The sequence below is a fragment of the Sceloporus occidentalis genome, unplaced genomic scaffold (assembly GCF_023333645.1).
Source record: "Sceloporus occidentalis isolate IW3139 unplaced genomic scaffold, rSceOcc1.0.p SCAF_14, whole genome shotgun sequence".
Taxonomy (NCBI): Eukaryota; Metazoa; Chordata; class Lepidosauria; order Squamata; family Phrynosomatidae; genus Sceloporus; species Sceloporus occidentalis.
The window spans coordinates 12616383-12627776 of NW_028316994.1; the positions used below are offsets into that span (position 1 = coordinate 12616383).

Genomic DNA, 11394 nt, shown 5'->3' on the forward strand with positions numbered 1-11394 from the left:
GGAATTAATGGATGGTGAAAGAAAGCAATCCTGCCCACTCCCTAGAAAGCATACAATAGTCATGCATGGGATTTCAGAGGCTGTTCAATAATCCCAGGCTTTGCATGCTGTGCAGGGAGGAAAGGGATTTCAGCCCTCATGATTCCCCCTCCCAAAAAACATACATGCATACGAAAAATGTATGCATGTGTATGTCTTTAACAGGATGCAACCAGTGGTGTGTATGTGTGTGCAAGCTGTGACTTACTACACACCTGTGCTGCCTTTGCTGGTCCATTAACAAGGGCCAAAGTTGTTTGCTGAGATGTGATCAACATATTTTCTTTTTCAGTGATTCAGACAACCAGGGGAGGAAGTGATTATCTCCCATGCAATTATGAAATTGACAAAGATCATTGCTTCTTTGGTTCCAAGGAGAATTCTAGTGGACATTGGGGAAACAGCAAAGCAAGATGTAAGCATGCTTTTAACATCGCTTGTGCATTTCTAATCTGGGACTCAAAATAGACAGGACTCCATCTGTCTGATTGCTATAAGGTTGCAATGGATCAAGTCCTACCTTCCACCCTCTGAGTGACTGGCCTTTGAATCTGACTCTTTCATGCCATGACACACCAGTGTCAATGTTGGAACAAGTCATTTAGTTCTAGAGATAAGAATTTCATGCAGGATGGTGATAATACTGGCAATGGGACTGGTGCTATTTCCTCAGATAGTGTGCAAAGTTCCTACTTTTAAATGTAGCATCAATGATCCTCTTCCTATTCTTCACAAGTATTATCAGCCTGGAGACCTCTTAGTTGCTGGCATTATTTCTCAGACTTTCTCTTTTTTAAGTCCAACGAGGTTTGAAAAACGTCCCTCTCCTGAACTCTTTGGTGACCTTTTGTAAGAAGTTGAGTTTTCTTAAATGTAATATGTATCTGCCCTCATGATCATCTTTTTGTGGGTTGATTCTACAGCTGGCTCTTACATACAATCAACTATTGAGACAAGATGGAAAATGCCATGCCTATGAAAAAATAACAATAAAGTAACATTATCCTGCCACATCTCTTTCTGCCTCTCAGAAGCAGAAGAAGCAAAGTTAACTTAAATGGCAAACTTGGATGGTGGCAGATTTCTGTTCTTTCTCAGTTGTGCTTCAGTAACAGTTGTTCTTGGTGTTATCAAGAAAGTTGTGGTTATATGCAGATGGGTCAAAGCAGCTGTTTTAATGTTTTGTTTACAAAAAATATATGGTGTTTTAAACCTATATATACAGGTTGAGTCTCTCTTATCCAGAATTTCAAAATCCAGAATGCTCCAAAAGTCAAAACTTTTTTTCATGGGTGGCTGAGAGAGTGACACCTCTGTTTTCTGATGCTTCAATGTACACAAACTATGTTCCATGCACAGAATTATTTAAAATATAGTATAAATTACCTTCAGGCTAAGTTTATTTTTAATTTTTTAAAAAAATATTAATTATTTGACATACAAACATAAGTTCTCTTCACATATCAACATAAAACCTTCATAGCATATACTTTCATACATTTAGAATTTATTCTTTACTTTACATCTTTCTTTGCCCTCTTCTCCTCCTTCCCCATGTTTACCTACATTTTGGGGTCAGTTTTCTGACTAAAATTTCTAGACTTATACAAGAGTATATCCAGTATGTTCTCTGCTTTTGAACATTTTACTTATGATAGCATAAAAACTACAACTTAATGCTACTCTTCAGTGAATGGTCAGAGAAGACATTAATTCCAGGTGTGAATGGCAGTGACTATTCTTGTTTTCCAAGACTAACATGCAGATTAATTCAATGGGAAATGGTTAGTATCTTAATACTGATTGGAAGCTCAATTTTTTTTTTAAAGTTATAATGCAGCAATTCTTCAATATTTCAGGGTCATGAAACAGCACTATCAGCACATCCTGGCCTTGGTATTTGCTATAAAGGAGATCAATGAAAATCTACAGTTCTTACCCAACATCACCCTGGGTTTCAACATGTATAATAATGATTTCCGTGCAACTACCATTTATCTTGCCTCCATGGAACTTCTCTCTTCAAAGGGCAAATTCTATCCCAACTACAAGTGTGAAGCCCTGCATAATGTGATAGCAGTCATTGGAGGACCTAATTCATATGTTGGTCTTAACATGGCCCCCGTTCTGTCTGTCTACAAGCTTCCACAGGTAGGTAATGTGCACAAACCAAAGAGTTTAAAAAGCGATTATCATATTGTATGTAGATTCATGGTTTGGAGAAAAGAAAAACAGCAGCATATCAACTCTGGACCAATTAAAGGAACCTATTTGTTTCTTATGGCTGTTCATCCATGTCAACAATAGTGTGTATGAATATTGTGGAGTACTGAGCAGACTCATGAGGAACATATGCTGTCCATTTAATGACCAGGCTATTTTTTCTAAATGAATACCTATGAATTTTCCCACTCCCTGGCCTTCAGACAGCTGCATATTACTTGAAATGTTTCACTAAACAAGAAAACCAAGCTTCCCTGAACACAGAAGTTGTAGGAGGAATTTTGCAGGCCTCTGCCTCCTGTTCTCAAAGATCAGGGTGGGAAAGCAGCTTGACATGTTCAAAACTGTCTCCATGTTTCTCTGCACATTTTCAAAAAGAATGCATATTTTCAGATTTTTTCCCCAGTATTGTTATGATTGTTTTTCATAGCACTATATGGTCCAAATGTTATGATCACAAATTAAGTTTCTATCTGCATTCAGTTCCGGAAGGTGCATATCAGCAAGATATGAAAAAAGAATATATATTAATCCATTAAATAAATGGATTAAATATACTTTATTGAACAGCCATTAGAAGTGGGAAAGGAAACCATAGAGGCTAATCAAGGCAGATGCCGTGCTATGGAGAAATGTCTTAGACATTGCATCACAAGACAATATTTGTTGTTATTGTTTGCTGCCCAGTTAGGAGCTTATCCTATTAACAAATAAGCCTGCTTACCTCTTCCAGCTTGAGTTCAGGATCTGGGAAGCCCCCCCCCCCCCAAGATGTTATCATACCTAAATCACCACCTATCTAGCCAGGATGCTGCCGCCCAGAAGCCTTCCAGGTTGAAGCCTTACTCAGCTGGCCAATTTTTGAAGTCAGAAGCTCCCTGACTTCAAAAAAGTGCTGGCTGAGTGAGGCTTCAACCTGGATGCATCCAGGCGGTGGCATCCTGGCTAGAAAAATGGCAATTTAGGTATGATAACTTCCAGGGGCATCCTAGATCCTGAATTCAATCCAGAAGTGGTAAACCGGTTTATTTGTTAGTGGGATAAGCTCCTTATGATGACTCAATGAATGAGAGGCCTCTAAGATCCCTGGCCAACAACTGCCCAGCTCTGGTCTTGCCAACTCAGGGCTGTGGGTTCCTTCATTGAACCAATCTCCCTATACAAGTACCTAATTCTACTTATTTAGGTTCATCTGAACATGATGGCAGTGTCCCAGTATTAACAAATATTTTTAAAAAGTGCATAAGGATTAGAGCAGAAAAATAAGGCTCTGGATCATGCAAAAGGACACATCTCTGATGCTTCAGTGTGGCTTTTTGCTTGAAATGCATGAGGAAAAGAGAGAGACAGAGGCAGTGGAAAGACAATGAACTGGCAGACTGAGGTTTACACTCATTTTTCTTCACTATCTTGGCTAACCTTCACTTCCTTCCACCCACAACACTTATTGGTGAAGGAACGTGTCTCCTGCAGTGTCTGAACCAGTGCTCTTGTCAGCCTGATCATAGGGATTGGGAAAACATATCTATTTTTCTTTTCTAAATAACTTTATCTTACTTGATGACATCTCTTAAGTCATTCTCATTTTTCTTTTTTTTAAAAATGACTATGGTCCAAAACACACTGCAGAAATAATCCAGTTTGAGACCACTTTAAATGCCCTGGCTCAGTGCTAGGAAATTCTGGGAACTGTAGGTTTGTGTGATATTTAGCCTCCTCTGTCAAAGAGCTCTGGTACCACAATATACTACAATTCCTAGGATTCCCTAGCACTAAGCCAGGGCAGTTAAAGCTGTCTCAAGCCAAATTGTTTCTGCAGTATGTTTTGGATCAATGTCTTCCTAAGTGTTCACTTAGGCTCATAAATGTTCACTGCACTGAAGAAGTAAAGTCTGGAGTGGATCTCAGTATATATGTAGGTTAAGGATCCAGAATGGTGCATTGGTTTTAGTGTTGGACTACAACTCTGGAGATCAGGGTTCCATTCCCCACTCAGCCATGGAAACCTATGGCTGACCTTGGGTGAGTCACACACTCTCAGCCCAAAAGAACCCCATGATGGGGTCACCATAAGGTAGAAACTATTTGAAAGTATACAACAAGATTAAACATGATAAAACTCACAATCATAATCAAAAATACTTGCTTATTCTGGGGTGAAATCCTTTACTGTTTCCTCATAGCTCATATATGGCTCTACATTAGCAGTGAATATTATACCCCAAGGAATGTTCTTCCACCAGATGTTTCCAAATGCAGCCATTCAATATGAGGGGATCCTACAGTTGTTGCTTCATTTCAGGTGGATGTGGACTGGGGTGCTTTATCTTAATGATGGAAATGGTGAATGGTTTGTACAGAACGTTCTTCCCAACTTTTCTCTGAGAGGCATCTGCTTTGACTTCATAGAAAAATTCCCACCAATAACTTTTTTTACACTGCTTGCTGAAATGCATAAGTGGGTAGAAATAATCAAGGTCCTTATGAACAGCACTGCCAATGCTTTGGTTGTACATGGCGAAATCCAGACCATGATTATTTTTAGAATTATGTTGCAATTATCAAAAGAAGAAGGTGTAGCAATACAGACCAAGGTGTGGATTATGACAGCCCAGATGGATCTCACATCATTGCCTTTTCTAGCTGAAGTGGGCACTGAATTCATTCACGGGTCGCTCTTGTTTGCAATGCACTCAAAGGAGTTGCTGGACTTCCAGAAATTTATTCAGAACAGAAATCCTGCTTTGGTGAAAGAGGATGGTTTTGGCAGGGTCTTCTGGGAACAAGCTTTTGGCTGTTTGTTCCCTGTTCCTGAAACACACAATATGAGTAGTAAAATCTGCACTGGGGAGGAAAGACTGGAGTCTCTCCCTACATCTGTATTTGAAATGAGCATGAGTAGCCACAGCTATAGCATCTATAATGGTGTCTATGCTGTGGCACATGCTTTGAATGCCATCAGTTTATCCAACTCTAAGCACAGATCAAGGACAGAAGGAGGGAGACTGCAGCTTCTAATTACACAGCCATGGAAGGTAATGTCTTAATGAGACTAATGTTTGTGAATTCTCCATATCCATAGGTGCAACACTTTGTCATAAATATTGAACTATCAGTGTTGCTAGAAAGATTGCTTCTTACAGAACAGAAATGAAAAATTTCTAGTAGCTTCCTTTTTTAGAAGCTGGTACTCTTGTTTTGGAGTGCTAGCATGGTGTAGACGAGGGTTGAACATTGGAATATGTCACTGGAGAACAAGCTTCGACTCCCCATTCAGCCATGGAAAGTCACACACTCTCAGCCCCAGGAATCCCTGTGATAGGTTTACCTTAGGGGCAACATAAGAAGGAAATGACTTGAAGGCACACAACAACAACAACAACAACAACAACAACAAACTCTTGCTTAGATTATGAATTTACTGCATGTGATTCTTTGGGCATGCATTTTACATCATGCCTCTACACCAATAGAACCAGTTTGCAGTATTGTTGATTTACCCATCATATACATTTCATCATCTCAAAAAAAAAAAATCACAGCTGTGATATCAGGTGATCTGATCAAATCAGATGGCAAACGGAATTAAGTACCACAGCCCAACAACAAGTCCTCACTGCCATCTAATCTTTCACCAATCTCTTTTGAAAGAGCCAATGGGCTCTTTCAATGGGCTCCCCTCAGATCAACTGTGGCAACCTCAATGCCTTTCTCTGTAAATGCCATGGTTTAGACCCAAACTAGCATTCTGATGGATGAATTAATTGGTAGCTTAATTAATTAAGCTATTTCAATTATTAGCATTTTTTTTATCTTTGAAAGTTTCACATTATTGTATTACTTTTCAAAGCTGATTTTCCAGTTCTGATCAATAGGAATGTGGGATAATTTCATTTGGTTTATGTTCTGGTAAGCTGTTCCTAAATTTTCGTAAAAGAAAGAATTTGACACATTTAAAAATATTAAACGAGGAAAGCATCTTTTTTTCATTTCTCCTATTTTTAAAAAGAAAATATAGACTTCTTGCTGTTGTCTTGATGATAGAGAAATTTGATAAAATAGTACAGTAATATTTGAGTGTCCAAATAGATAACTTCACTATTTATCTTCTAAAACCTGGCACTGTATGCCTTTGCATGAAACAATACTTGTGGCACTGCACATATTCTACCACTCAAAGCAAGTGTGACATAGCCCTCTTCATTCTGGGAGCATCTGTACATTATGGATTTAGTTTTAGATAGTGGAAAATGTTTTTAGTCATCCATTCTTTCCTTCTCCTCTCCTTTTTTTCTGGATTTAGCTCCACCGTTTTCTGAGAAGTGTTTCATTTAACAACAGTGCTGGGGAAAGGGTTTACTTTGATGAAAATGGATCTTTAGCAGCGGGATTTGATATTATAAACCTAGTCACATCCCCTAACAAATCCTTTCTAAGGGTGAAAGCTGGAAGGATAGACATGCAGGATTTTCCCAATAAAATGTTCATTATTTGTGAAGATGCAATTACATGGCCCAGTAGATTCAACAAGGTAGGACCTGTACTCATATCAGAGTGTAGCAACCTGTACTAGTATTTTTGTAATGTTGATGTATTTGATATACTATTTACACAATGAAAAATATCTTTTTGTATTTCTGCCTTCTGACGCAATGAGATTCTCACTAAACCATTCTTATATTGATATTCAAAGTAGTCCAAGTAGACCATAAGTTGAACATGAGTCAACAGTGTGATGCAGCTGCTAAAAAGGCCAATGCAATTTTAGGCTGCATCAATAGAAGTATAGTGTCTAGATCAATAGAAGTAATAGTCCCACTTTATTCTGCTTTGGTCAGGCCCCACCTGGAATATTGTGTCCAGTTCTGAGCACTGCAATTTAAAAAGAATGTGGAGAAACTGGAGCGTGTCCAAAGGAGGGCAACTAAGATAGTGAAGGGTCTGGAAACTGTGCCCTATGAGGAAAAACTCAGGGAGCTGGGTATGTTTAGCCTGGAGAAGAGAAGGTTAAGAGGTGATATTATAGCCCTGTTTAAATATTTGAAGGGATGTCATATTGATGAGGGAGCAAGCTTGTTTTCTGCTGTTCCAGGGACTAGGACCCGGAGCAATGGATGCAAGCTGCAGGAAAAGAGATTCCACCTCAACATCAGGAGGAACTTCCTGACAGTATGGGCTGTTTGACAGTGGAACAAACTCCCTTGGAGTGTAGTGGAGTCTCATTCCTTAGAGGTCTTTAAACAGGCTGGATGGCCATCTGTCGGGGATGCTTTGCTTGGGAGTTCCAGCATGGCAGAATGGGGTTGGACCGGCTGGCCTTTGTGGTCTCCTCCAACTCTACGATTCTATGATTCTATGATTCAAAGTCTTACCATCACAGAAAAACCAATTAGAAACAAAATATAGATGGTGTCCCAATAGATTAATCTGCAGGTGGTGAAGATTAATGTTTGGAGTATATCTCTTAAATAAGAAAACGTCATCATAATTACCACAATCCTGTCGGCGTACTACACCAGTCTAACTGTGCCAGAATAATCCAAAGAAGCAGGGAGAAAATGATTGCAAGATCCGTGAAGGAAGATAGGAACTGGAGAATATGGATGATCTGAGACAACAGGTTTTGTGTGCTCTGCCTTGCCTTGCCACAACTGTTTTTGCAGTTTATGCCTAGTTCATTAACAAAATTCCAGTTAATGGTTTAGAAGAGAATATTGCTTGCCAAATCATGTTTATGGATAATGCTTACCTACCATTTCATCATGAGTCCATTTCCTATGCCTTTAAGATACAAACTCATGAAAAGCATTTTTTTACAAATTAATAAATGTATTTCTTCTTTTATTTTTGCACAGACACCGCCACTTTCTGTGTGTAATGATCATTGCCATATGGGCTTCAGTAAGAAAAAGAAGGAAGGACAACCCTTTTGCTGCTATGACTGTCATCCATGTCCACAAGGAAAGATCTCAAATCAGAAAGGTAAGATGTACTATGTACACTTGGAACAGAGTGGCAAAAGGTGAGTGCTTGGTCCAACCTTGGAGCACCTAAAAGAAGCATCCCCTGTTCTCTCTGTCACACTGCTGTATCTAATATTTTTGAATGTTGCTATAATTTTATATCACCTGAATGCTTCAAACATGGCCTTGACCACACAAAAAAATCATATAATGTGTGACTTGCCTATTAGGGCACATCTACACTGCAGAAATGATGCAGTTTGACACCACTTTAACTATCATGGCTCCATCCTACAGAATCCTGAGATCTGTGGTTTTGTAGGGCACCAGCACTCTTTGGGAAGAGAAAATCTTGTAAAACTACAAACCCCAGTATTCTGTGGGATGGAGGTACAGTGATGTCAAACTGCATTATTTCTACAGTGTAGGTACAGCCTTAGACATTGATATATGAGCCCTCATGCAGCACTGGAATGTAAAAGCTTGACTGGCAAATCAAAAAGCAATGGTTTTTCCTTCCACAGACATGGATGACTGTGTTCAATGTCCTGATGACAAATATCCAAACCACAGACAAGATGCATGCCTCCCAAAAGATGTAAGCTTCCTGTCTTATGAAGAAGCCTTGGGGATCAGTTTGGCCACTCTTGCTCTTTCCTTCTCTTTCCTCACAGCTCTGGTGCTGAAAATCTTCATCAAACACCAGGAGACTCCTATAGTCAAAGCGAACAACCGGAACCTCACCTACACTCTCCTTGTTTCCCTCCTGCTCTCCTTCCTTTGTGTTTTCCTGTTCCTTGGGGAACCTGAGAAGATACCTTGCCTCCTTCGACAAGTTGCTTTTGGCATTATCTTCTCTGTGGCAGTTTCGTGTGTCCTGGCCAAAACCATCATTGTGGTTCTGTCATTTATGGCCACCAAGCCAGGATCCAAGATGAAGAAATGGCTTGGGAACAGACTGGCCGCTTCCATCGTCCTTTCTTGCGCCTTTATTCAAGCCTTAATTTGTACCGTGTGGCTGGCCACCTATCCTCCATTTCCATATTATGACATGCACTCATTGACAGAAAACATTGTTCTTGAATGTAATGAAGGTTCAGCTGTTATGTTTTATTGTGTCATGGGTTTTATGGGTATTTTAGCCATCATTAGCTTCACAGTGGCCTTCCTAGCCAGGAAGCTACCAAACAGTTTTAATGAAGCCAAGTTTATCACTTTCAGCATGCTTTTGTTCTGTAGTGTCTGGTTGTCTTTTGTCCCAAGCTACCTGAGTACAAAAGGAAAATACATGGTGGCCGTGGAGATTTTCTCCATCTTGGCCTCCTCTGCTGGGTTACTTTTTTGTATCTTTTTCCCCAAATGCTTTATCATTGTGGTGAGGCCTGAGCTGAACAAGAAAGGGCAACTCATAAGGATAAAGAATAAAAGAATCTAAATATGTATGTATGTATTTAATATGCTATCCTTTCTCCCAGTGCAGGATTCAAGATGGATTACAATGACGTAAAGTCCAAGTAAAAACAAACATTAATGCAGAAATTTTAAAAAATAAAACAGAACACTGTTTTCTTAAAAAAAAATCCAAGTTAAAAATACCTTTCAATCATAATAAAGTACAGACATTTAAAACATAATAAAATACACCCATCATTAAAAGCACCATGCATTACAATAAGTGAAACAAAGACTTGCCTAAATGAAACAACGTCTCTGCCAGCTGGTGTAAAAGCTGCAAAGACAGAGCCAGCTGAACCTCATGAGAGAGTGAATTCCCCAATTTAGCAGCAGCAACTGTGAAAGGTCCCTCCCATGTCTTCCCCCAACTGCCATGAAGTCAAACAGGAATTGACCACCACCACCACCACCTTCTGAGTTTGTCCTTCCAAGAAAAATTGGAACTACCCATTCCAGAAAGGTGTATGTCCTCATCTTAGCTAAAATAGATGCCAGTATCTTAGCTAAAACCAATGGTGACTGGTTTCCATGTGACAGGAAAAGATTTAATTCCATCCCTGGCACCTGTCCAGAAGGAAGATAGAGCCCACCTGCCAGTCCACCTGCCAGCCCATCACCTGCCTCACCTGGTCTGGGCACCTTTCTCCCCATATGCATCAGGCCCACTCCTCCCTTCTTAACCCATGGCAGCAGCAGGGGAGGGAGGCCAAGGCACAGGCCATGGGGAGGATGACACCATGAGTTACCACCCTAGTGATGCCACTGACCTATGGGTTGCACTTTGACCAGTCATAAAACATAGAAGTTTATCGCTTGGGGGGGGAAACGTCCCCCGATGTGTTCTAACGACCATGAGCGCGGGCACGCACGGAGTGTGATGGGAACCCGATGGGTCCCAGAACGCTAGTTTACCGCATGGCAGAACGCCGCTGTCGCCGCCAGGCGTTCCCGTCGGGTTCCCAATGTGTTCCAGGCGTTCCCAGAAATGGCGCCTCCTGGAACACATCGGGAACCCGATGGGAACGCCCGGCGGCGACAGCGGTGTTCCGCCGTGCAGTAAACTAGCGTTCTGGGACACATCAGGTTCCCATCACGCTCCATGCGCGCCCACGCTCGTGCTCGTTAGAACACATCGGGGGACGTTTTTCCCCCCATGCGATAAACTTGATAGTGTTAGTGCCAAGTGCACCCACATGATGAGGGTACTCCAAAGGAGGGGTACTATGAATTTGAAGGGGTTTCATCTTGTTAGATGGATGTAGCAAGAATTGTAAGGCTTGAACTGTACCTTTAATTGGGTTTGAATGAAAATACATAGCCAGCATATAGGCAAGCAGCACAATTTGGAAACATCTTCAGGAGCAGCCCCACACAAACAAATTATAGTAACCCCGTCAGAGTTTTCCCAGTCATGAACCATTGTCACCTGGATATCCTCATCCAGGAACACTAGTCTTTCAGCTGATGTGTGACTCTCATCTCAAAAATTTTGATCCCTGTGCATAAAAACCACAGATACACTAACCTGGGGCACTTCTGGATCAATACAAGTTGAACAACATCAACTTTTTTGGTTTGTTTTTAACTTTACAAATGGTTTGCAGAAAGTTACAGATGTCTGGAGACAGCAGCAGGAAAACTAGTTAAATTCATGATAGTTGTTTTCACTTTAGTTGTAATAGACAGCTCATTTCATTTTAAAACATGTGGCCTC

General features: G+C 40.5%; 1 protein-coding gene across 1 annotated transcript; it reads left to right on the forward strand.

Moving 5' to 3' along the window:
• The first annotated feature begins 1902 nt into the window (after nucleotides 1-1902).
• LOC149304020 (vomeronasal type-2 receptor 26-like) lies at nucleotides 1903-9660 on the forward strand. Its single transcript, XM_089480911.1, has 5 exons — nucleotides 1903-2190; nucleotides 4446-5297; nucleotides 6566-6793; nucleotides 8118-8244; nucleotides 8750-9660. The coding sequence occupies exons 1-5, from the start codon at nucleotides 1903-1905 to the stop codon at nucleotides 9658-9660; spliced, it is 2406 nt and encodes an 801-aa protein (XP_089337037.1).
• The last annotated feature ends 1734 nt before the right edge of the window (nucleotides 9661-11394 follow it).

What these genes read in the sequence shown, in the direction of transcription:
- LOC149304020 (XM_089480911.1), top strand. Translation starts at nt 1,903, where the DNA reads ATGAAACAGCACTATCAGCACATCCTGGCCTTGGTATTTGCTATAAAG. An exon ending in CTGTCTACAAGCTTCCACAG is followed by an intron (nt 2,191 to 4,445) that starts GTAGGTAATGTG and finishes GTTTCCTCATAG; the next exon opens with CTCATATATGGCTCTACATT. An exon ending in TAATTACACAGCCATGGAAG is followed by an intron (nt 5,298 to 6,565) that starts GTAATGTCTTAA and finishes TTCTGGATTTAG; the next exon opens with CTCCACCGTTTTCTGAGAAG.